Here is a 27576-nt window from a genome sequence, read left to right on the forward strand (position 1 = left end):
AGAACTGGATACCATATTCCATAAGCTGGGCCGACTCTAGTGTTTTTGCAGCCCCAAGCAGCAGCAAAAAAAAAAAAAAAAAAAAAGCCGCAATCGGCGGCAGGTCCTTTGCTCCGAGAGGGAGTGACGGCCCCTCCGCCGAATGGCCGGACGTGCCGCCCCCCTCTTCATTGGCCGCCCCAGGCACCTGCTTGCTACGCTGGTGCCTGGAGCCGGCCCTGTCCATAAGAGTTTGGTAGGCCAGTTTTTCCAACAGCCTCTTCTGTAGGGCTATAAATTTCTAGTTTAATCCAAAGAAAAGCTTGAGAAATGAAGGGCATTTGCCACTCCGTCCCACCCAAATGAAAAAACGATACATTCACACTTTTAGTTCATCCACAGCAAAGTCATGTGTACACTACAAGTTTTAAATTGTAGTAAGGAACAAAAACCACATTTTTTCCATTTTTTAAAAAGTGGGTGTGTGAGTGCGGGGTAGGGGCGGCAGTGGTTTTGATAATGTTGGAACATACCATAATTTTGAGGATATGCTGTAACTTTTATTTTCCAGTTAAGTACCACTTGTAGGGGAGAGATAGTAGTTCAGACTCCATGCCTATTCATTCTTCAGCCTTACTGTGGACACTGTCAAGAGTTTTTTGAAATGTGAAAACATCTCATAGGAATTCATCTGAGATTAACAATTCATTTTATTCAACCACCAAAGCACTATCAAATGACGGGGACTTTTGACCAGGTCAGTAGAGATCAGAAGTTGAATGGGAGACCTAGAACTGAAAAGCAACATGCCTATTACCAATACTCTGAGCCAGCCAGTCCACTCAGCTGCAGCATTTTGTTCAGGCAGGCTATTCAGAGCACATGCGTTCTCATTGTGTTTTCAGTTTACATTTTACAAGGATTTTTGGCATGTTTGTTTGATGCACATATATACAGTCAATTAGTATGTTGATTTCAGAGTCCTATAGTCTTCACTGTGCTGGCATATGGTAACGATTCTCAGGGATTTGAAGTTTTCAACTGAGATGAGGTCTGTCAGGTCAAAAAGGATTTTCAAAGCTTTTTAAAAAACCTCTGATTACTGTCCAGAGTAATTGGGAGCTGCAAGGGAATTCAGCATTTAAATGCTGAATCTCACTATTTAATTACCCCAGTAGTGCCTAGTTATAACAGATGATGTAAGCTTGAATTTTGCTGTGGTGTAACTGTTGAGTTGAACCTGCTTCTCCAGCATCATAATGTGGCCCAGAATCTTTTATTTGTGGAGCTGAATTATGATAGTCAGTGTGTGATCTTAAATATGGCAGGCCTGATTTTGAGTGGTAGTGAGCATCTAGTTTTCTTGTGATTGGGTCCCGTGTGAGGCAAATTCCTTACATATGTTAAGTTATTTAGAGGCAGTGGGTCAAGTTCTGCCCTCGACCACCCTGTAGCAATCCAGAGGAATTCAATGTAACTGAGGGCAGAATTTGGGCCAGTTTGTCAGGCTTGGTTCTGAATTATCAGCATTGTGGATCCAAGACACATTTTTTTCAAATGGAATTAGTTGTTAAACATGTGTCTATAATAATATGCAAATGAAAAACAGTTGTGTAAACCAAGTTTTGGGCAAAAGTACAAAGGTATGTAAGTATGCATTACTTCTAGCATTGTTATGGATTGAATGCACTTTTTGGCAGCAAGTATAAAATGCTATAATGTTAACAGCAACAAAACTCAGGAAGTAAACAAAAGGGAAGAAAAGTAAATACAGAAAGAGATGAGAGTGAGGCTGAAGAAGTGTCTATTGACTTTAAAGCAGCATTGTTATCATTGTGTACCTTAATTCACCTTAAAGTGACTTATTTGGAACTGATTCACACTATTCTAACCATGTAGTTTAAAGTTAAGAGCTGAGACTGGATGGTGAGCCATAAGGAGGCTGGAAAGGCAATATCATGAAGAGTGAACTCTCTCTTGCTTTTCTTGACACCTGCGTAGTGCATACTGCCAGCTATGATAAATGGAGCAGAAACATAGACACTTACTAAGAAGATAGAGCAGAAGCTAAAGGCTGGAGAGAGAAAGATAGAAAGATGTATGCTTGATCTCACACGGACAGAGAAACAAATGGGTATGGTAGCAAACCAAGTTGAATGACATCTTGAAGAAAGACTGTGAAGTACTGAGGTTGATGTGGAAGTGGGCCAGCAAGAAGAACAGATGGAAGGTGGGACAAACTTATAACCAGACAGGCCATTGGATAGTAACACAGCACATATTGCTAGAGACACAGATGATGAGGTGATCTGGTGATCTTTACAGATACTATCTCTATGTGGCTCCCATTCAGATTACATAAAAGCCAGAGTACTCGTTCTTTGATTTGGAGCACTTGTTGAAAAACTTCCTAGTTTCAAAGGAAAAATGTGCCAGGTAATGTCTAGAAAAGGGAAGGAAGAAGGTAACAAAAGGAAAGGAATTAAGCTAATCAAACAAGCCATATCGATTTTATCTTTCAGAATATTTTTCTGTATTGAAAAGACTGGATACACAATTGAAAGCTGCGCCTTTAATTTATGCTTATAGTAGCCAGTTAATCAGCACAAATTTCACTGACCTAAGTGGCCTTACAATGGGCATATTTTCAGAAAGTCAGATTGTCTTGAACAATTCTTTTTTATCAGACAGCAGACAAAGGAATAACATGTTGTTTGGCATGGTGGCATAGGCAACTGAATTTTAACTTATTGCTTGTTCAGTAGGGTCTTAACCTGCTCCTAAAAATCCTGGCTCCATTGACAGACCAACACATCTGATACTGACCTGATGCTGAAAATAAAAACTTACCCTGTAAATGTCCCAAAGAACACAAGAAATGATGTTTTGCCTGCAGGGCTCATTAATTAGTTGAATTCTTCCTCTGGTCATGCTGAGTACTGTACTTCACAAATAATGTATGTGATGACCAACTAGAAACCACAGTGATAGGTACATTAGAAATACCATATAGAGAGAAATTATGTATGCACTAAGCAATGCATAGTTTAAGGTGCAAATTCTGATCAATGGCATTTACACGGGAGCTGAGGCCGGAGACTAGTTTTAATTTGGTTGGTGACCACTTAACCTTATTGCGTAAACCAACTTGAGATCCACGTTGTCCTTGGACAAATCGACATAAAATGTTTGACCTACCATCTCTTTCCTTAATTGTCAAGCCTCCGTATTGTCTCTTTTCATCTACAGTAGTTTCCATTAGAATAAATCAGTGTATTCCAACAGTTACCCCATGTGGCATCTGAGATACCATAATATTTCAAACACTACAATCTGGTAACGTCTGGTAAATGTTCACTTTATGTTGGCAACTTCTGCATTTTATTCTTCAACAAATGTCTTTTATTTTGTATAATGCAAGGAAAGTCCCCACTCGTAATGTTTAAGGACTAAATTCTGCCCTACACTCAGGGCCATCCTTAGGATTTATGGGGCCCTATGCAGTATTATTAAACTGGTGCCCCTATGCCCGACTTGCTCACAGCCACTGCCCTTGCCCACAGACCCCCAGAAGAACCCTCCCCGCATTGCTGACACATACCGAGCTTCAGAAACAGCAGAAGCTGCAGCACCCCAGGCTCGCGCCTCTCACGCGCCGGCGGCCCCGCACTTACCAACTCCACCCCCTCCCTCCCAGCACTTCAGGAGTGCCGCGAACAGCTGATTTGTGGCGTTCAAGCTCCAGGAGGGAGGGAGAGGAGTGGGGACGGAGTGTGCTCGGGGGAGGAGGCGGGGAAGAGGCGGGGCGGGGGTGGAGCAGGTGCGGGAAGAGGCAGGGTGGGGGTTTGGAGGAAGGGGTGGAGTGGGGACAGGGCCTGGAGCGGGGAGGGGGGGTCGAGCACCCCCCGGAAAGATGAGAAGTCGGCACTTATGGCTCCCGGTGGTGCCTCAAATTTTCGGGTGCCCTACGCAGCTGCGTATTCTGCGTATGCCTAAGGACGGCCTTGCCTACACTGCATGCACATGGCCCCCATTATGTCAGCCAGAGCCATGTGAGTGCTCATTTGAAGGCAAAATTAATCCTCATTTTCGCCTGTTGTCAGGAGCGCCACCATCTTTTCTGCCGCCCTAGGCGGCGGAAGGTCCCGCCCCGAAATGCCGCCCCGGTCGCCGCCCCCCAAATTATAGCGCCCTAGGTGACCGCCTAGGTCGCCTAATGGGTTGCGCCGGCCCTGCCTGTTGTCACCCTTGCAGCATATCAAGGCTATGCAATATTTTGTCCGGTATCACAGAACAACTGGTGGTTTAGTTCATCTACAGCAATAATGCCATTTTCGGTGGCATGGATAATAGAGTGTCTGACTCTCACTAGCACGTGGAGAGCCAGAATACACCTTTTCCCCTTGCTCAAGTGTGTGAAATGGCAATAGCATCATAGGAAGAGAAGGCAGCAGTTTCTCAGGCATCCAAGTAATCAAAATTAGGGATAGCAGCAGGCAGTTTCAAAGATAATCCAAGCAGCCCTTCTGCATTGCTCACTAATGGTGACTGCCTTATTTTGGCAGTAATAATACTTTGGGTGGGTGGGCGCATGTGTGTGCACGTGCATGAGAGAGAGAGGGCATCTGTTAGTGCCCAGTACCATTACCTAGCAGTTTAGGTCAGGAATTGAAATGTTAACCTATCACCTTGAAACTGCATTATGCTGTGTAAAATGTGTAGTGTGCTTTAAGACATCTACACCGGTCAAATGTGGACACCCTTCTCTCCACCCCCACCCCCCATGTTAGAAATCTGTATATTCAAGTACATCACTGTCTAAACCTCTCCCAGAGTGGGTTCTTCGAACTCCAGACTGTGTAGACAAAATGCCTGTTCTGTTGAGCAGAAGATCTGAGGATAGGGAAAGGGAGTGGACCAACGAGACAGATACAGCAGGTATGTATTTGTCACAAAATGCCAGAATAAAGTCCAAATGTCTATAGAGCTGTGTGATTATAATTTTTTCTTGCAGTTTAAAGCCCTAACCTGTATTATAACAGGCTTAAGTCCTGTCATAATACATGTTTGATCTGGAGATTTCAGCTTGTACAGTTTTTGAGTCATTCTTAACTTTTAAATGAGAAGATATTAATTTTGAAGGAATTAAGTTGAAATTTTCTCAGACTGAAACGAGTCTTGCACAAGTTAGCAAGACTAGCTGCTAAAGGTGCCTTAATGAAAACTAGTGCAATGTGGGAGGTTTAACATTTCTATTGAATTTGGTGTATTAAAAACAGTCAAAATGGAGCAGGGAAAGTAGCTTGGTATTGAATCTCCCCTTTAGATTCTTGGGCAACTCCTCAGTTTTCAATTCTGATGGAAATAATGCTTTAAAATCTTCAGATTTGGGAATATTTTTCTCTGAGGCTGGCATATCTTTTGAAAGTCTTGCTGGTGTTTTTTTTTTTTTTTTTTTTTTTTTTTTTAAACCAGTTCATTTTCTGATAACATGTGACAGTTCAAGTTTTTGGTGTGGACAGGGGTTATGTGACTGCATTCCCCACAGGATCTTGGGGGGCTGCACTAGGAAGTGTTGAGTGTTGAATGTTAAGCTTGTTCCTTTGTATGTTAGAAATCTCTGTTGTCCAGAATTGTACAGATAAGGCAGACCCATTTGCTTCATTGTCAGGCAATGTAGCTGAATAGAAATGCAAATGTGACATAAGGGGTCTGTGCTGGGGAGGCTTTTGCTGCTGCCCTCTGTAGCAGTGCTCCTGGTTGTAAGAAAATTCCCACAGAATCCAGGATTTTGTTTTTCATTTTTATTAGCTACAGGTTACAGAAAAGACTCTTTGAAAGAAAACGTATCTCTTTTGCAGATGCCTTTATTTTTATGCAGTGGAACGGCTCAGTTTTAACTCCCTTATCAAGAGCTGCATGAACTGCCCAGACTAAATTGGGAGCATCTCCACACTGTTTGACAAATAGATTTTTTTGTAAACTGATTTAGCCTTTTCATTGTTTGCGTTTCATTATATTGCAGATTTCATGTCACAAAATCGGTATTCATTCAAAATAGAGAATTTAGAGATCGGACTGTAGCCAGATTAAAAAATATTGCATAGGTCAGGTCTATTAACCATAGAATAATAGCAAGTCAGTGATCCAAGGGGTAGTTCTTCAGCAGAGAAGGGCTAACATAACTGAGGTCAGGAGTCAGACCTCCGGACTTCAAATGTGGCTGTAGCCAGATTTACAAGTAAATCTACAAGGAAAACAGGAAAAGTGAAGGAACTTTGCAGTGTATGTGAAGAGAGAGGCAACCCAGCCCTTTCATCTTAAATCTCAGCTTTCTCAATGAGTGAAGAATAAAATTCTGATTTGCTTATATGCTTTACTTTATTCAGACACTCTTAACACAGTTCCTTGTTCCAAAGCATGATCCAAGAATCTAAATCCGGTTTTAGAGGATTTATTTAGAAAATATATTGAAAGAGAAATGATTCTCATTTTGCTGCTTTGTAATATTGAATACAAACTGAGAGCATTTTGAACATACATGTAGCAAGTCCAAATGGTACAAAAGCATATACATACTGTTCTTAACGATGCGAAGAGTTTAACGCCTCAAAGGCTGATAATCTGATGTGAGAGCAAGGAGTTCAATTTGAGAAAAGTTGTGATTGAATTCGAATTATGTTTTGTTTCTAAAAGATGTTTATGCATTTCACTCTTATCTCTGACAGTACTGAAGAGATTCTTGCATCCCTGTAAACAACAGTGTCCTAATAGCTTCCCATGGAAGCCGCTTCAGATTTTCCTACAATAGCACCTCCTTACCATCATTCCCATGCTAATGAACCAGAGATAGTTGAGGCTAGGGTGACCAGATAGCAAGTGTGAAAAATCGGGATGGGAGTGGAGGGGTTTTAGGCACCTATATAAGACAAAGTCCTTAATATCGGGACGCTGCCTATAAAATCAGGACATCTGTTCGCCCAAGTTGGGACCAAACTTGTGAAGTGCTGAGCCATCTCTTTGAGCCATTGACAGCAATGGGAGTTAAGGAGCCCAGCACATTAGGAGAAACTCAGTATAGCATTATTTGAACTCAGGGGAAGAGTCATCACTTCTGTCTTTGACTGGGTTGTCTGTATAATTGAAGATTGTGATGAAATTTATTTGTTACCAGTGTAATATCTGATACATTCTCTATCTAGGGACTATATCCTGCAAAACAGTAGAGGTCTGTAACCTGTAACCTCAAAATTGTAACTTAGAGGTTTATTCCTGAAGGCTTTACTCAGGCAAAAATACCGGTGAAGCCAATGTGAGTTTTGGCTGAGAAAGGCCTAAAAGCTCAGGTTCTAAGAGGGAAAGATGTATTGTATATTGAACACATTAGTATGTTGACATGATTTTGAGGTCAGTTGGCTTGGATGTTCTAGGTGGAGAAAGCTGGACTTTGTGGCAAAATTAATAAAGTGGCTCCGAGGTAGCCTCAGAAGTTGAATGTTTAATTTTCTGTGTCCCATGTCTTGCTTCCACATTTGTTCACATTTACCTTTTTGTGCACAAAAAACTTGGATGACCATATGGAGATGGTCAGGTTTGAGTATATAATGTGTATATACACATGCATGCAATATAATTGATAGGACCCAATTTTCAATGCTAGGCGCAATAGAAGGGCACTGATTTGTAAGTGCATATGTGGCATTTTGCAGTAGCAACATATATACATTCATTTTTGCAGGTGCGCACTCATTGGGCCTCCTTTAAAAATGTGGCACTATCACTTTCATTGCTTTATTTACTATTCTAGTATTTAATAAAAATAATTCATTGTTTTTTCTGTTCAGGCATGAAATATCAATTCTGTCAATGTAGCAGAGTTCAACCAAATCCCTGGGAAATGCAAAGGCTAAAAAAGGTGATAGAACTGGTGAGACGTAAAGGCTAGTTTCAGAAACCTAGTTTTGCTTATTTATAAAGAAGGAAACCTCGATATCTATCCAAATTTGCAGGCACATGAATTAAGTTGGATAATGGTAAGCATAATGTTTACATCTCATAGAGCTAAATTTATTGATTGAGATTGAATAATTGAATAGGACTAACTGCCTGATCAATAGAAATAAGGCTGGTAGTGGGACAGGAACGCAGGCAATAATGGAAAGCTCCAGCCACAAAAATAGGGACTATATTGTCTCTTTGAATCTTCTTTGCTAATACAGGTAGAAAAAATGTGAATGTTTTCATTGCATTAGCCACAACAAATAAAGGCAAGACCCACTGTATTTAACAGCATGATTCTAATACATTGTAGTCAAAAAGTGTTAAAGTGGTCAAATAAAACGATATTGTATAAGCACATTAGTGACTGCAGAAATGCTATACTGCATTACTGCCTAGTGCTACCCGGTACATTTTTTGAATGAGTTATCGTGCACTTTTCAGCTATGAGTATGTGGCAAATTCTTTTGGGTGTGGAGAACAGCATCTCACCTGAGCTCAAATGTGTTCTCTCAGGACTTTCTTTAACCTCATCCAAGTTCCAATGTTCAGGTGGGCTGGGCTGCAAGACTTGGGGTAAGTGTAATCAGTGGTGAAACACGATTTTCTTTAGACCTACTAAAACCAATTCCCCATCTGGAACCTGCATGTTCGTAACTCACTTTAAAAACAACAACAACAACAAAAGTCTCTTTGTATTACATTAATGGGGAAAAGCACAAGATGCTGTTTAACCCCACAGAGACTTTGTGTATGTATGTAGCTGTGTGTTCTCAAAATTCATTTGGCTGACAGTCTGGACAACGTCAGTGTTTTACATTTCAGATGTTAAGGGCCCAGTCCACGTTCAAGCAGTCCCACTAAAATCAATACGAGGGTTCAAATAAATAAGGACTAGTTGCATGACTTAAAGCTTTGCTGGGTCAGGCCTTAATAAGGGGCCCTCATGCTTTATTAAATGTTGTCATTTTAATATTTAGGATTCCAATTTAGAGAAGGGAAAAATAATCTAATATTCCCCCACCCCACCACCAATACCAGTGAAAATTCTCTTTGATTTGTTTAGCTTTCTATCTCAAGAAGTATTCCAAAACTGATTAAACTTACCCCAAATTCTTCCATCTCAATTGAACATCAGAGTTAAGATGGAGAATATCACCTAACTTCTAAATTAGTGACATACTTCCATGTGAAATTTGCATTCTTTCTTAATAATAGTAAATGATAACAAAAGTACAATGTCCATGTGGACAGTCCCTGGGGTGGGAGGACAGTCTCCAATTTTTCAGTATGCATGGTAGGTGCTTTTTTTCTGGTCAATATTTACTGTGGCTAAAGGTTGGAAGTTTAGTATAGTGTTCTGTGCACCCTTAAAAAGTGCAAGCTCTTTAAACTGTTTTAGAAATGTGCATTTGATGTCAGGAGAGAGCACGCAGAGATAACCTTGGTGTAAGTGATGGTTCCAGTCATCTAGTGTACGGACAAAAGATTTCTGAGGCTATGTTACTTGGCAGTTCAACATGATCTGGCTGTTTGTTAATCAGGGAACATGAGAAGAACAAAGGAGAGAGAACACGAATGTAGTAAAAGTGCTGCATAGATATAAGATGTACAGTAGGACCACTACTGTTGTGGGAGGACTGGATAATACACAGTGAGTGATAGAAACTGAGAGTGGTAGGAGGGTGAAATTTGTTTCACTTTGTTCCATGTGACTTGGGTTTATTGGGAAGGGGGATAACATTTTTGTATGCAGTCAGAGAGCGTGTTCTGAAAATCTCTTCAGTTGCCCGTTCCCTGGGTGTCGCAATAGATTAAGTCGCTGTGTGATGATATGACACCGCCATCACTCGTCTTCCTGGGATATTGCTGGAGGCAACAACAAACCTGTGTCTTTGGCACATGTGAAGGAATTTAGAGCTTGAGGGGTTAAATTACACAGGCTCCCCTGTGGATCAGCTTATGCTTGGACAGTAATAATAGCAATAACATTAATAATAAAAATGCCAGAGCAAAGGGAGTGGAGGGGGAGTAGGGGGAGAAAGAGAAAGAAGAGTGATGGAAGACGGGCTGGGATAGTCAGGATAAAAACAAACTGCAGATAATGTGTTTTGTATGGCAGGTGTATCGGCCAGAAGTCAAATTTCATAGGGGCGCCTGCAACACGCACATGCACAAACACATATTACAATAGCTTTGAGGATGGCTAGTGGCTTTTGTGTGTGTGTGTCTGTGCTGTCGCTTCAAGCCATGATATCCTAGGGCAGTGTAACAAGCAATTCATGTCAGCTCACGGTAAAGATTATTGGTGTTTTCACTGGGGAAATATTTGCACTCCATCTTCTTCTTTTCTATTTTTAGCTCCTTGAGCTTCCAGTCAGGTAGGAAGAAAAGCAAAAAAAAAAAAAAAAAAAAAAAAAGATGCTGCCGACCCATCAGCTCTTGTACCTCAATTAGTCAGAACTAAAACCCTAATCTCACTTAGGAATGGCTGTTGATGTTAAGTTTTTCTTCTCTGCCGTCTTGTTTTGTGGGATCCTATATTTCATGCAGGTTGTGGAGGGGAAAGAAAGACTGAGAATTAAATGTTTTTGTTTTTTTGTTCTGTTGGCAAACAAACCTTTTTTGTGAAAAAATGTTTTCTCAAATATAAGACCTTTGAAAAATAAAAGGTAATTCAAAAGCAGAATAATGTGGACCCTTCTATTTTATTCCTGTATGGAAATGCCACTGTCACAATAAGGAACAGCAATTCATTGCTTTGGAAAAAAAGAAATATGAATTTGTGCTCTTTCAGATTTATTGTTTATCATAATCATCTTTCTAGTGAAAAGGGCTAATTTACTCTTTCTATAGGAATATTTTAAGTGTGATTATCATAATACCACAGCTGCTGAAAAGGTCTAAAATAGGACATTGACCTTGAATGTGTTTCTGCATTTAGCATTTGGTGCTTAACATTCAGGAAACAATATAACTGCAACTCATTTATTAACGTGTAATCTCAAAATGTTAACTCTTGCTCTGTAAATACATGCCATAAGGATTGTTGAAAGCTTGCAGTATCCCATGAAGTACATGTGGTATTTTATCAGTGTAAATATGTATAAGATTTTCAAGATTTCTGCTGGGAATACTCAATAACTAAAGTAAGTTTTCCCTTTGGTACTGCACTAGTTTATGATTTAATTTTTACTGACATTCCACCAGTCATATTATTAGCTTCACAAAATGAAAGTGAAATAATCCTGTATTAATTAAACAGAGCAACTGAATTCCCTCAGTCATCTTATCCTTGGCTGTCTGAGACAGTAACGCACTTCTGCTTCTCTGAAGAAACTTACACTATGATAAGAGCTTGGTGTAATCAAAAAATATCAATATTGGCGCGGTTGCTCCATTTATCTCTAATGAGAATAGACGTTTTTGGGATGTCATGCAATGGGTGGGCACTTTTTTTGGCTTTGGAAAAGGTATTTTGTTCAGTAGAACAATTTTCACTTACAGCAGTATGAAAGGGTTCTATTCTGTATCAGTGAAGGCAGTCATTTAAATATCAATTCCCATGTCCTTGAAAATAAAGGAAATAGAAAATATGCCGTGTTTTATTAAGTTCCGGTGACTTGCATGTACTTTGGTAATATGGCAAAGTGATTGCTGTGATTTCTTAGAGAAGAAATTTTATCTGCTAAAGTTTAAAAAAATAACCAACCAACCCTCAGCCTTGTGTATAGGACAATTCCTGGTCTATGGTGAAGTTCTAAAGCACATTTTGAGATAGTGTTGGGGTTTTTTTTTGTCTAAGATCAAAGCAAGGAGTGATTAATGCTAAATACAGATTGAAGTAGCAGATGGTTTTAAAGTAATTACCTGCTACCCGTTGCCCAACTATATACAAACGTGAACAAAGTTTGCAACTTTTTTAGCACAAAGGATTTTTTTCAACATTAACAGTGTGTCCAGAGATGCACTGTGTGCCTTCTAATAAAGAGCACAAAAGGCAAAACTCCAAAATCAAAACCAATTATGTGTCTAAGACAGCAGCAGAGCGGTTTTAATGCTGAGCATTCAGTAGCATAACACACATTTGTTTTTACTTGACAGTAGCTCGCCCAGTTACTTTGCAGAGTGGCAAAGAGGGAATAACAGATAAACACTACTTTGGTCCTCTCATAGTTCATTTCAAACAACCAGTGATATTTCAACATTTAATTCAAACTTTATTGAAAATATGATAGATTTTGCTGAGGTGGGGAACATCCTTCTCAACTAGAATAGGTTCAGAAAGTGTATTTGTTTTAAAATAAATAATCTCGGAGCAGGTGCTTGAATTTTTGATGTTTTTGTCCCTTCCCAACTGTCTTTTCCTCATTGCTCTTTTAAGTAAATATAATGCACTTGGCACGACGTGCTGTGCTGCTTCTGTAAAGTGCCACTGAATCTTTACTTCTTCGGTTGCCTTGAGGTAGCTGTGGTTAAGGAATCTGGCTGCTTGGGTGCCTTGAAATGTCGATTGCATTTAAGTGTGAAGACGCTTAAAGATGTACTAGGGATAATTATACGCGCAGAGAGATGTGGAGATGCAGACACTGCACAGTAATTCTCATTGACTGGTGCAGACACTCATTACAGTTCCTCCCCCTCCTTCTCTTTGATTCCATTTCTACTGTGTTTTGTATACTCCTTGTGGTAAGATTTTGCACTGTAGATTTTGATAAGTTAGTTTCAGACGCGCGTGTGTGTACATGCGGGCGTGTTCTTAATCCATACCCTCTGCTGAAATTTTGTAAACCAGTGGCTGCCTTGATTGTATTTCCCCCCCCCCCAGTGCTTTTTATTCATTTCAAATGTTGTGCAAGAAAGTTTACTGAGAAAACTTAACTACACACTTGCCTCTGTTATCTGCTGTAGTAGCCTTTCATTTTTTTTAGCTGAACAGTAACTGGGGAAACCGAAGTTCAAGAATGTAGTTGGAATTCCAGACCCTGATCTGGTGGAGGTGGCACTTTCAGTCCCAGGGGAGGAAGCTAGCTGCTTTGTTTATCAACACGTAAAGTATAGCAGCACTGTGTTTCTGGTCATCTAAGGAGCAGCACAGCAGTGAAGGCAGCTGCTTGCCTGGATGAAAGATGGTTGGTGGAAAGGTAGTGATGGTTAATAGGGGGAGAGAAAGATTGGATAGGGAGGGAAAGCAAAGGGGTAGTGGAAACTATATGAACATGAAAAGGATGGAAGACAGACCACAAGAGAAGGCATAGACTGTCAGATTTTCAGCTGCTGAGTATAAATATACAGTCTAAAAGATAATGAACGAAAGTAAACATGAGGTAAATTTTGGTCTGATAAGGTTTAAGATGGCTTAAAAATCATATTTCAAATGATATATGTTCCAGTAAAGATGATGATACTGTACTTTAAAAATGACTTGTATCAAATTACTCATATATATAGATCCTTCATGGATTATTTTTTAATAATAAAACACACACAGGTACAGGGTCTGAAGGAATTTCAAATCCAAATGCCAGTATAGTTAGAAAATAGCTACTTTATAGTGAGCGTATATGTATATTCAAAGTTATACATTTAAACTAAAGACATTTATTGGTTTATATGTTGTTGGAGATGTGCATGAATAAACCAGTTAGTGGGATTTGGACTTTGGATTTATATGGAAATCAAGATTCCTATAGCATAGAATAAATATTTAATTTTCAAGTGCTGATTTGGTTCCCACAACCACAGCATTTCTTTTATCAAAGTGCTTTTTTAAGAAGGGGTTTTAATGCCGTAAAATGATGAAATTCCTCTTGTTTTAAGATTTGATCAAAACTAATCTTTTTTTGTCTGTATGGTGTGTCTGTAGAATGCTTGGGCTTTACTCTACATCTCAGAGCTCTTTTAATTCACTGCTCACAACTGAATTTACATCTTAATTACAGAGTTCACATTTAACAATATAGACAGCATAATGCTACTGGTAATTAAGCTTTTACTACCTGCTTTTATACAGTAGTGAGAGCCATAGTTTTGCTGTGTGAAGTCTGATCCTTAAACTTGCATGTATTTTATGCCGCATATGTAAGGAGCAGGCCCATCCTTTACATCTGGTTAAATACATTACACTGGAAATCACTCTCTGTCACAAAGAGCTTCAAACATATCTATTGCATTTCTATTTTTAGACTTAATTTCTGGGGTTTCTTTCCCCCAAAAGCTGTGTAATAGATTTGAAGAGGACATTTGTGTTCCCATTTGTGAGTGGTATTAATGCATTCTGAGGGTGTGCACTGGTTTGTTTTGATCTTAAAGATTGTCATTTGCATCATGTAGAACCCCAGTCACAAAAGATTTGTGCACACTAGAGCTGAATTATAAAAAATTGTGGGTTCTCCACTCTTAAGAAGGTAGCAGTTATCTCCTTGTCATAAATAGCTGGTATTTATTTCCATTGCAGGCTGGTAGAAAAAAAATCTTTCTCTGAAACCAGAAAATAAGTATATTTTAGCTGTAATGTTAATAATAAACGGTAGCTTTTGAGGGAAATTTATCATACCCCTATTTTTCAGCTGCTCCTTTTAAAATTTGTATTTTCAGTGTAAACGATGTCTGATTTTGTGTATGATTACTTGTTTAAATTGGTTTATTCAGTGAGTTTTCTTTGAGGTGGATGACTATGACTTATAAAAGCAAGTGGTTTGGAGCTATTAGGCTCAAAGATGATTATGTAGGCAATGGCATATATACAAGTAATGGGTTTGATATATTTACTTTCCTTCCAGTTTGGTAAAATTTGCTTTAAAAATAAATTAAAAAAAAAACAAAACCTGCTGGGGTACGTATGCAGACCTACCACAATGCAGTCTGATCTTGTTAAAATGAAACAGGCTGAGTTTAGTCCATTATAATCCCTGCTCAGTTACAAAAGAAATTGATCAGAGCAGGAGCTTTTCCTTCTGTTTATGAACAACATCTAAATGTTTTGCATTTGTGGCTAATGTGTTAAATATGCCCATATTAACATGTATCTACTATAGGTGTATGTACACGTATGTGTTCTCAACAATGTGTGCACCTGTGCTGTTAAAACAGATGCATTTTTAAAGTGTAGTTTTTCTGTCAAGTCTGTACTGAATGAGATTTTCAGTTCTAAATATATATATATAGAGAGAGAGATAAAATTGACAACACAAACTTACAGTTAAAAGTTCAGTTACCCAGCATCTTTAGAACAATTAATTTTGAGTTTAGGTGCTCAGTATGTACCAGAAAAATTAGAAGATAAAAAATAATTTATGCATGAAAAAAAGCAAAAGCACTTAAACCCTCTTTCCCCCCCCCCCAGCAATCCCCTCCTCCCCCAAAAACAACAATGGAATAAACAGACAATGGCAGCACAAACTTAGTTCTCTACCTTATGATGAATTCTTCACAACATTAACTGAGAGTCTGCATGTATTTCTTCCATTCAGGGTAACTGGCTAACAGTGTTTTAAGTTACAGAAAACATCTAGTGCCTAGAGAGTTATGCTAATTAGTTTTTCTTTGTAGCCCCTTAGAAAATATTGGTAGCATTTAAATTTCTTTTTATTAACTCCCTACTCTCAGTTTTCAGTCTCTTTCAGTTTCTCCACCCTTCTCTACCTGCCTGGCTCTTCTCAATCTGTGCAGCCTCTGTTCTGCTCACATCTGATTGGCTAATGTGCTACCAATCCAGTATCTGTCTGGGCCAGTGGGACTGCATATGTAAAGCCCTACTTCATATTAATAAGCTCCAATCGGGGCTTTAAGTCCTTGATTAGGAGAGTGTGAGAGCTTTTGGTCCCAACTGGCTGTGCCTATAGGCTTGTCACCAGGAGAACATTTGTGTTAATTGCACTGTGCTCTGTCAAGGAAACTTTGATTTATTGCTGGGGTGCACAAATAATGGTTGCCGAGCGCACATGGATTCGGTAGAACTTTGCCTTCCTGAATCTTTTTCCCTTCACTACGAAGAAGAGTAGGTACCTTTCTTACTTTCTTTTTTTGTTCTTTTTTTTAAATGGAAAAAATGTAAACATTGATTCAGGTAGTGCTCTGTGGCTTCTGTGTGCATGAATGGTCGTTTGTGTCTGTCTTGTCTTTTTTGTGCTGAGGGTGATCTGCTAATTCAGTAAGTGGAGAATTGTTCTCTGACTACAATGTTACCTTTGAGTCAAAGCCCTGTGACTGTCAGTAAAACAGCTGTGTGACAGTCACTTCTTATTCAGGTACTAATAATAGGCACTTGGCACAAATGCTTAGTGAATTGTTAAAATATGCCTTGAAGTAGGACACATTTTCCCAGGGAAAAAAAGGTTTAAAAATAATATATTTTGAAAATGATTTATATTAGTGCCTCTCGTGTATTTTCAATATGACAGATATTTTGGTCTCCCTGTCATTTCTGTCTATGCAGAGTTAGCAGGGAAAAGAACAGAACTGTTAATACCTCTTTAAGGATGAATATTCACAACTAGCCTTCCACAATTCAGGTCTAAAATACTGTTCAACCAGCACTTCACTGACATATCTGTCTATTTAGTTACAAGGAAATGGTGTGCCTTTTAATAAAGGAGAAGAAAATACTGAGGAAGAAAAGAACCAAACTGGTTTTTAATGTTTTGTACTTTAATAGAGAACTGGTGGAACGAAGTACATTTGTTCCAACTAGCCTGTAGTCTGTTTTGTTTTATTTTGTTGCTTTTCCCCCCGAAAAAGACATACAAATATATATAAATACATTAAAAAGTAATTTATTGTCTAGAGAGAGAGAGAGAATTGTTTCATCTGTACCTATTAACTACCTAGTTTTGTATACATTCAGGTATACATACTTGGACTCTCTGAGATAAAAAGCAGAAAACCCAAACAAAATCCAGCATTCTAGTGCTGATGAGTAGCTTATAAACTTGATTTCAACGTATACTCAGGATTAAATATTAGTATATCACGGGAGCTGTCATTGATTCATTTTTCTTTATGTCAAGCTAGTTATTTTGCTGTGCCTTCATATTACGCTAGCAATGAATGTTTTAATACTGAAGAAAAAACGCTAATAGTAAATATAGCCCTAGATATACTGTGTGGGAAGGCTGTATAGAGAGGTGACAGTGTATTATAGGTAGATGCCCACTAGCTGTCCTTAGTGTCTGCATATTGCATTGCTATTTGTAATTAAGCTAGAGATGGAAAGTGACTTACAGTGACTGTATGTTGGTGATATAACATAGGAACTAAAGAGAACAGCAGTAAATAGACTTGCCAATGGGAAAACAGTTTGAGGTGAGAGAGGGAAGAACCCCCTATAAAACTGCAGAGGTAAATAAATGAAAATAAACAAAGGTAGGATGCCCACTAAGACATGGTTTATAGGTCAGTGCTCAGTGAGCTGCTGTATAGTGCAAGAATGCAATGGCCATAGCTTTCACTTCATGTTTTAAATTTTCTGTAGAAAATAATTAAAAAAAAAAAATTAAAGATAGGAAGAGGTTCTTTTTTAAAGGAGCTTTCCTGAATTTACCTTCTTACAGCTAATTTGAATGATTAGTTTAGATAAGCCTCTTAAAGTAGATGCATTTAAATGAAATCAGGGCACATGTCTTTTTGGCTCTGCTGCAAGATTTAAACTAATTCTTTCCCCCCCCCCTTTGGCTCAACTAAAAGTCTTCTTAAAACAATCCAATTTACTCTCCGGATGTAGGGTATGATGGGTGTGTGGTTGAGTGGACAGACAGAAATATCTAATGCTCAGAAACACATCTGTCTCTGTCTCAATTAATAAACCCCAGAACTATCAATATTCATAGTAGTTGTATTTTGACTGCATGCTGTCATGTGCACATGCACAGGAAACCACAGAGAAAGCTATACAGATGAAATAAACATCTCTACAAGTGGACAATTTCTACAGTAATTATTGTGTAGAGGAGGATCCATGCTAAAAATTGACAAAACATTTTGGGAGTGCACAGACATCTGTCTGACCATCACTAGGTATGCTTTGATTTTAAGACAGAGCATGTTAAAGAATGCAATAACCTTGGTTTTTGCTTTTCAGCAGTAATAATAATAATAATAATAATAATAGTTAATACCCTAACAGACGCAATAAATATATCTGCTCATTTTGACATATGTGTCAGTTTAATCATTCTAAATGAATCATTGTGTTCATAACATGAAATCTCCTACAACCTCTGATTAAAATGTAACATTGACTACAGGATTATAGAGCGGACTTAATTTTACTGACTGTTTTAACAGTTGTCACAGCTGTTGGAAGAAGGAAAGGCAATTGAAACACTCCAAAGAAGGGGAGGAGGGGGAGGAACTAGTTTAGTACATTTAAACATGATCTCTGAGTGCCAAACATAGAAAACTGAATAGATTTGTGACTCCAGATAGCTTCTGTGCACTGTACATTTGCCCTTTGTGGCTCACTCTATCTGTTTCATGAATTTGAACCCCTCGACCCCTTCCCTACTTCCCCCATTCAAAAATATGCAAAAGAATTTAATTGAAAATTAACAAATGTGGCTGTTACAATGTTGCATGGATTTTTGTTTGATTCTACAGTATGAGAAATAAAATGCACAGATTATGAGCAGTAAGATAAGTGTAATTTAGATAATGAAAGTGGATCTAGTCTGGAGTCACATACAGTAAAAAAAATATTTTTAATATGATAGCCAGTGTACATATTTCATATTATTTTTATAAACTGTATCATGTTTCAATCTGGGAATGGTTTGTGTGTTTACTTATATAATATAGTGTGTGTGTGTGTGTGTGTGTGTGTGTGTGTGTAATATATATCTGAGAGAGAGTTTGTCTTAGTTTCATTCTTCCCCTATCAAAAATTTTTGATATAGCTCTTATTTCCAAAGAATTTGATCTGGAAATACCTGCAATTTGTGAAGGTGGGGGAAGGGTGGACTATAGAACATTTCTTCATCAATTAGTGGGAAATGACAACCGACTTCACTCTACAGTTACTTTCCTGAAGGTGGAGGTTTTTAATCTCGCATATTAGAGTCGTTAGTTATCTTAACCTTTTTAAAAAATAAAGCAAGCAGTTAGAGTTCAAGTCCAAAAACTATAGGGTCTCAGCTGCCATACCAAGCACACAATGTAGAACCAAGCTTTCTGGTATGAAGTAAACCCAAAAGTGTGTCTGAATGAATAGATTCCTTTTGTGTTCTCCCCTTGGACAGCAAATGGGCCTTCTTCCGTGTTTCCTTTTTTTTGTTTTTGCTTTTAAGTTTTGTTTTTTGTTTTTCATAGACTTCTTTGGCAAGTTTTCAAATCCTGCGGAAAGTGTAAAGGGCTTGTTCTGAAATGGCTCTTTGACAGCTTTCCATTTACTGGGGCTGGCCTCTCTTTTAGTGATGGTTGCTCATTTTAATGTGTTTATGGTTGTGCTCTTTTATTTACTGAGCCTGGTGCGTTGCAGTGGTAATTAACCCATGTTATTAGCAAAGCCCTTGTGGATATCCATTAATTCTCTTGAATGGCTGATAATTTTCTCCACTGTTTTTTTCCCCCCTTTTCCATGGCATGCTGTCCTTTTTTTGAAGAGCCCTCTGTTTTAAGACCTTTTATAGATTTATTTAACTAAAGTCTCGACATATAGAAGGCACTGTACCTATAATTCTACACTAAGGAATACCGCCACTCTTGGCAAAGTGTTTTCAAAGATGCTAATGGGAATGGAAGCAATAGAGAGAAGCGACAGGAATTATTTATTTAATTATTATTTTCAAAAACACATGCAAAAAACAAGGAATAGGACTAGTCTGAGCCTTTACTTCCCGGAGCTGCGTTGGACTGTTGTGACAGTTCAGGTGTTGGTTTTGTTGTTTTAATCAGATTTCAACTTAGCTAATAGCACTTTGGGCATTTAAAAGAAAATATTGAGCCAGCAGAAAAATACTTGTGCTTGCACTGCTGAGAAAAGATAAGGACTGCCTCATTAGCCAAGCCCTACTTTTGCAATTAATTTCAAATACATGGTGCTATTCATCAAATACAGAAGGTAACTTGTCTATGATTATATTTAACAATACTTGAAGCATACTTTGCTGAGAGTATCTAGAGCTATAGTATGCCCACATTTCTTAAAGCTATATAAGCCAATATTGTATAGCAATATCACAGATTATACAGTGAAAATATGATATTAAATCCTAATTATTTTTCAACAGGGTGATTAAATATGATAGTCATTTTACTGAATATTTCTAAAGGACAATGACCCTTGACATTTGGGGTGCTGTTTTTGCCCCATTGCAAGTATAAGTAAGAATGAACTTATTAGCACCCTTCAAACAAATGGCCCCAATTATTAGTAAGTTTTGCTAATATTATATCAGTCATTACAATGCTTAGGATAGAGACAATACATTTAGAAAGAGCTCTTGGTCAATGTCCCTACTGAAGTTGAAAGTAAGCTCTGCCATGAGATAAGCTCTGCTATGAATTCGTGCCTCATAGCAGATTCATGGAGGAAAGAAACAATAAAATGTTGATATGTTACAAGTGCATATGAGCCTCATGCTAGCGAGCTCTCTGGAGGAAATCTGTGATTATGCTGGGCCAGTTTGTTCAGTTTTTATCTCTTTTACATCCACTAGTCTTGTATTAAATTGTCATTGTCCTAAAGCACATGAGAGAAAAATGAATTGCACTTCTCGACATGCTCTGACAGTGAAATATTTAGCCTCTCTGTCTCCAATCATACTCATGTGTATGTTTGATAGTGCAGGGATGACACCAACAGTCTCTGCAGCTTGACATTCCACTTATTACATGTTCTTTTACATTTCGTACATCTTCTTTTGCTTCTAGACATCACTGATGTAATCACACACATCTGTACATTTACTTACATGTATAAATCAATTATCAGTCTACATACAACAGATTGTGTCACATGTGTGCATGCTACAGTCATACATTGTATGTAGTGTGTATATACAGTACACATGCAAAGATCTCTCTCGACTTTTCTGCATGCAGTTACCTTTTTAAGAATTTGTTGCTTTCATCTGTTGGTTTTGCTTGTCCTAGAAGAGGGAGTTAGCTGAATAAATAACAATGTACATATTAAAGTTCTTGCTTCTGATTTTGTCAGATTCTTCATAGATTCCAACATTTCTAATTTTTGCATTAATATTGTTTCCATAGAATATGCCACCCTTTTATATAAATAATTTGAACTTCCGAATAATTTATATAAGTAATCATATTTAGGGGCATTCTTGTAATTTTTGGCCTTTATCAAAAAATTTCATTATAAAAGCACACTTCCTCTGACATATGGTATTGTTTTATTAAACTATAATTTGTTTTATAGAAAAAAGTACATATCCTTTTTAATGTAAAGTCCAATGCCTTTAGAAACCTATATAAAATATAGATTCAATTTTAATTTCTTTCAGCTCCACCTCATCCCCCCAAAAGTAGTAATAAAAATCAAAAAACCATCCTTTGGTAAATGTTTTAAATTGCTCTTGGCAAAAAGTAAAAGTATAATGATACGTTAATGCAAAAAAAAAAATTTTCAAACTGAATTGTGCTTTTGCGGGATCATGTGTGCTCTCCCTTTATTTCTTACAGGGATAGCATTTCTCTGTTTCTGTAGTACTTCGCAGAATAATTCAGATGCAATAGATATTATAAACCATTGCCTTTTGATGATAAGTGCTCCTTAAAACGACTCATATTTTTGTAACATTCTGAAAGATTTAAACCTCTTAGCCTTATTTGTTTATGTAATGCATGGAATATAATTACATTATTCTGTATTTGCTTCCTTTGTAACAACCAAGTGTATCTTTCCTCCTCATTGCTCTATCGAGTAAATTAGGGTAAGCCCACTGAGTTCAATGGAGAATTTGGCCCGAGTTACTTTTAAACTGATCGGTATCATGTAGCAATTGAAAAATGAAATGTAAAGGTGGATTTATGTAAGCCATATAAGTATATAGACAGAGAGTTCATGGAATTTTAGAAGACATTTTAAGTTTGTTTGAACAGTTGATTAAAACAACAAAACCAACACCTGAACTGTCACAACAGTCCAACGCAGGAATTACCAAGCAGTGAACTGCATGGGGGGGGGGGGATTTAAATGAAAGCAAATAACTATAAAACATAATGGTTCAGTCCTTTCTGTTGCATTTTCCAAATAAGTTCTTTTAATTACGGTATCTTTCTGAATTATGAAGCTGAACTTTATCATCTGGTGCAGCATTTTTTGAGCACTTCCTTTCAGATGGAAGTATAATTGAATTTTTTGTTTCAATTTTTTCCTACATTGTTGGTATGTAAAACTCTGATGTCCTGTACAGATCATTTACTAATGAAACTTTTAGAATTGGTTGGGGGTGGGTGCTGTTCTACTCAATATGTGACAAATGTACAATCTGCTTGATTTCTGATCTTGAGACAGATGACAGGATTTTAGATTTGGGCAACATTTATGTAGAATTTCCTTCAAAAATAATTTGCATGCATACTATCTGATTTGTATCAAACAAATATGCAAACAAAAAATGTTACTATTAAAAATGTACGTCGTATCTTCTCATGACACACCCTGTAACACAGGACATTACACATGCAGTTGTGGAGTGGTTCATCAATATACTGCAGTAACTTAGTTTGACCCGGGTTTATTAAACAGAAATTCCTTTCCCCCAATCTAATCAATCAGCTTATAATATCCTGTGTAGAACTGTGCACATTTACTTATGCATGTGGTCATGTATTTTACTGAAACTATTCATTTTTTCAAGTAAAAATCTAAAAAAAAAAAAAAAAAAATCTCAGCAGAGGTTTTTTATAGGTGGGATAGATGTAGTTGAATAAAGGGTTGTATTCTGAAGCCAAACTTTAAAACAGAATACTTTTAGTCTCTAGACTATTGCTTTGTAATAATCCCTTGTATTTCTTATTCTCTGTCTTTTCATGTTGCTTTGAGTGAAACAAAATTGCACATCTCCTTTTCATCATTTTGATTGGAACTGCATACCATATATAATGTGTTTTGGCAGCACTTACCTAGCCAAAGAAAACAAATTAATATTAGCCATGCTGAGGGGTGTCAGAAGTATCACAGATGTGTCGATTTAGCTTTGCTCCATCACACACTCTTTCCTTAAACAACTGGTCAAGCTGTCGCAAGATGTACTGTGGGCTACAAAGAGATTCTAATAGGTGTGATCAGAGATTGATGGATGTAGCTAGTTAGAATGAGAAGATGTTGATGATTTGCTGATGCTTATTTCGAACATCGTCCAAAAAAAAAAAAAAAGCCAGAAATTGACAACCTAAAATCATACATTATCCCATTAAAAATCTTGCAGATGTACTCATATGTAAGTCCATATGAAATGAAGATGCTGACTTGTCCCTAAGCACTAGTTAAATTCTTTCCCATATGAAGGGTTGGGTGGGGAGGGGAGGAGAAGGTGGCTTGTTTTATTAAATCCATTCTTATCCATCAGATTCTCTGCGCCCCCCACCAGCCCCGCTTTTTGGTTTTGTCTACAGAAATGTTCTTGGAGAAAACAACTACTTTTGTATCTCACATCTGAAACTTTTTAAGCATATGTAAAACTGGAAAACCGAATGAAAAACAATAGTCAATATAATAGTGAAATCATACACTTCTTAACTTAGCAGAGCCACCCAGTTTAGTCAGCTGGGTTTTTTTGGTAATAATTCTCCACATATTGAAAATGCACCAGAAAGGACTGAACCATTATGCTTTATAGTTATTTGCTTTCATTTAATTCCCGCCCTGCCCTCCCCCCGCCACGCAGTTCACTGTTTGGTGATTCCTTCCTCAAGTTGGCTGTAGGGTTCAGTCTTTTTGGAGAGGATAAGTGTTATTGTCCTTGTATGTTAAAGCTGCTGTTTTCCTTCTTAAATAGTTCATGGTACAGTTGGCTGACAAGTGTCATGGCTAAAATAATTGTCAGAGGAATTAATTTTGGAAAGCTGGTGGACGTTGCTTAGTGAAATAATTCGATCATTTTACTACAATAAAGAGGCCAGTAAAAGTACATGCTAAGTAAAAAGTAAATGCCATTTTAAAAACAAGACATTTTGGTTACAATTCTGAAAGCAAGCAATGGGAATAACTATCAAAACAATTTTTAGTGAAATTCTCAAAAAAAAAATTATTTAGCAAAAGATTTTTTTCACTATAGTTGTTTAATGGGCCATGAATCTAAGATTTCCACTACTAAATTATATTCATTTTTCCAGCAGTGAAAGAATTTGCTGGCAATGTTCTCATAGCAGCCGTTAACCTAGTGGGACAGATCAGATGTTTTGAAGTGGCATGAAATGCCATGTCTTTAACCAACTGTTCCCATGAGCAATAAAGGGGTAAAGCCAGAATTCCTGATAACTGAATAAAGGCTTATGTGCACCACATCATTCTTCTATCAGGAGCTGATTGTGTACAGTTGGTGCTGGGTCATATTAAAAGAGCTGAGCTGCCACTGTCAGTGGTTTACATTAGTATGAATGACACCTGTCCCATCAATCATGGGGCCATGGTGTCACAGATGGAGAAGCAACAATCGGTTGAATTACACAGCATTGCACACTTGGCTTAATTCATCTCATTGTTCTCCTACAAATCTAGGGGATGGCTCATTCAGTTCCTGGAGTCCAGACAGAAGCACGAGATGGGCTCAGGTGGTGGCACGTGCCTGCCCTTTTCTGTTTTATCAGAGGTATTCAGCAAAAGTCAGTGGGTGGGTGTGGGAAGACGGTGCATTCATAGACAAAAGCTTAAGCAGCCGATTCTTTCGTAGGGGAGGATTTTGTAATTAATCAACTGTTCAAACAAACTTAAAATGTCTTCTAAAATTCCATGAACTCTCTGTCTATATACTTATATGGCTTACATAAATCCATCTTTACATTTCATTTTTCAATTGCTACATGGTACCGATCAGTTTAAAAGTAACTCGGCCCAAATTCTTCATTGAACTCAGTGGGCTTATTCTAATTTACACTGATGTACTGTACGTGAGAGGAGAATTTTGCCTTGTAAAAATGTGAGGTTCATTTTTCCTATGCCTTACAATCAAACAAAATCTTACAAGGATTTCCCTTTCTGAAACAGGAATTATAATAAAAGATCTACTGTGTATTTACCAGTAAAAATATCAATATTCTGTGAGATACTTTTTTTAAAATCTTCAGTTTGCATTTTATGAGTATTTTAACAAATTCAACAGGAAAACTAAGGCTGGATCATTATGAGTGGCAGTCTTGGTTTCAATCCTGTCTGCAGCCTGGAATGATAAAGGTGCTTAAGTGCCCCTTCACAAATCATTGCAGTTTTTTTCTACAATTATAGGTAGCTACTAGAAAGAAAGAGAATAAATAAATAAAAAGGATAAATAATTAGTAAGCCAAAATATTTTTCAAATAAATTTTTGTCTCAGCACTTGTATGCTGCTTCCCAAATAGCTGCTGGACTTAAATGTCCGTGTGGTGTTTAGCGGGAGATGTTCTGTACTGGTTTATTACTTCAAAAGCATTCATTTTCAACTTCTCCTATTTTCCCCTCATCCTTGTTATGTTGTATTTTAGCTGTATGCTTTTATACTTTTCTTTAAAATTGTTGTCAGTCAGGGATACTCACTGCTGGTATTTTTGTTACACTAGTGTCAAGCAGAAAACCTATGGCATGCTAGAATCAGGCTACAGTGCATCGAAGACACAGCTTATGTTTGATTGTGTGTAAATACAGTTAGTTAGCTGGGTTTATCTGATAGCCTGGCAGAAAGAGAGAGGAGCAGTACAAACTGTTTTCAGTAACTGTGCTGTTCATACTCCTGATAAGATTGAGAGTGCTTTCAAACTGCTGATATGCTTTGAATAAGAAAAGAATAATCACGTCCACTGGCACCGGCTTATCGGGAATGAAGTAAAATGCCAACACTTTTACATTAGCAAAAGTAAATGTTTTAGACACTTTGTGCCTTTTTCCATTTGAATTAAATAGGAGTGTCCATTTGAGGGGCTATAATGAATGGAAGGATTTATTACCTTGACAAAATTACAGGTGAATATGTTGAGAAAGGAGGCCTCAGCAACAATAAGAGCTCTTTTGATAAGTGGGTACAGCTATTTCATGCATTCTGTAGAGAAATTCGGTATTTTTATCCTTTCCCGTCCTATTAAATGCAACTGCTAAACTTAAAGGTGCTGTTACTTTGTATTTCAATATATTTGTCTTGTTCTTTTTGAAGGTACCAGTGACACACATTTGAAATTCAGTCATAATACTATTTTTATAAAATAATGCCTGAGCATTTACTACTGTGACCCACGATGTTCTCCCTTGGTGTGTATTTTCACATCCGAGAGAGAAAATGTATCTCAAAATTCACTCTGGGTAAATCTGGCATATTTGCAAGGAAAAATGTGAGTCATCATCAATTTACAGACACTGCATGGAGGGAACGTTTGCTTACATTATTAGAGAGACAAGACAGGCAAAGTAATATCTTTTATTGAACAAACTTCTGTTGGTAAGAGAGACAAGTTTCAAGCTACACAGAGCTCTTCCTCAGGCTGGGAAAAGTACTTAGAGTGTCACAGCTAAATACAAGATCAAACAGATAGTTTATCTTTCATTATTATCCTCACTGGGTTTTCTATTTTTGTTTTAATTCTATTACTGTTATTTCTAGCTTCTTTTCTCTTTTTCATGCCTGCAAATAATTTTGGTGTATTCAGATTTGATAAATGATAGTTCACGAGTAGATTGATTGATTTTGGATTATTATTGATTACTCTCAATGAGATCACCGTGACACACACTCAAATCGATAGTATTCGATTAACCAAAGCACCACTGTTCTATACATTTAGCAGCAGTGGGGAATTTAGGAACGGAATGTTCACAAGCTGATAAATTGACAAAGCATTCAGCTTTAAATAGCCCTTTGTTTGGTATTAGCTTGCCAAAATATGTTTCTTTGGAAAGTTCGTTTTCACAAGTCTAAGCTTTCAGTAAAAGAAAGGTCATTGGTTTAAGGTTTATTAAATTTTAGCTAAAAACAACTGGCTCCATTTGGGTGTAAAATAATTTAAGTACTTACTGCAGGCAACCTTCATGCTTTAGAGCTGTAGCTCAAAGGTTTCATTCTTCTATGAAGATGTCAACTGTAAATATAAAAATGCATCACTGAAAATGTAATGGGTTTAAAGATTCGAACTGAAATAAAAAATCCTGCCTGGGGAAAGCACTATAATCAAAATAAAGTAGTCTTAACTTTTTCCTGAAGAGGGCATACTTGGAAGCAATGCTTGAAGGCAGGAGCTAGTGAGGTTGGCAGGGTTACTCTTCTCCTCCCCCTCCCCCCGCCCCCCACGTAGTGTAGCTTTGTATAAAAAATACACAGGTTAACCGCTAATACCATACAATAGGTAAATTGCTGCTGTTGAAGTGGAATATTCCATCATTCAAAGCAACTTTACAATCTTGCGAAAAGCATCTTGCCGTATTAAAAGCCAGGTTCTGAAGTACTGTATTATTGGAGG

The 27576-nt window shown here is 37.6% G+C and overlaps 1 protein-coding gene across 2 annotated transcripts in view; it reads left to right on the top strand.

Moving 5' to 3' along the window:
* Positions 1-27576, top strand: part of ESRRG (estrogen related receptor gamma) — a 437669-nt gene that overhangs the window by 226208 nt on the left and 183885 nt on the right. The window contains exon 1 of one of the 2 annotated variants that reach the window (XM_065400565.1): positions 15921-15976. The exons of the other annotated variant lie outside the window; for it this stretch is intronic. Coding sequence (XP_065256637.1) covers positions 15921-15976 — 56 coding nt within the window. Of the gene's footprint in view, positions 1-15920; positions 15977-27576 lie in introns of those variants that run through there. 2 annotated transcript variants of the gene reach the window in all.

The sequence above is a fragment of the Emys orbicularis genome, chromosome 3 (genome assembly GCF_028017835.1).
Source record: "Emys orbicularis isolate rEmyOrb1 chromosome 3, rEmyOrb1.hap1, whole genome shotgun sequence".
Lineage (NCBI taxonomy): Eukaryota > Metazoa > Chordata > Testudines > Emydidae > Emys > Emys orbicularis.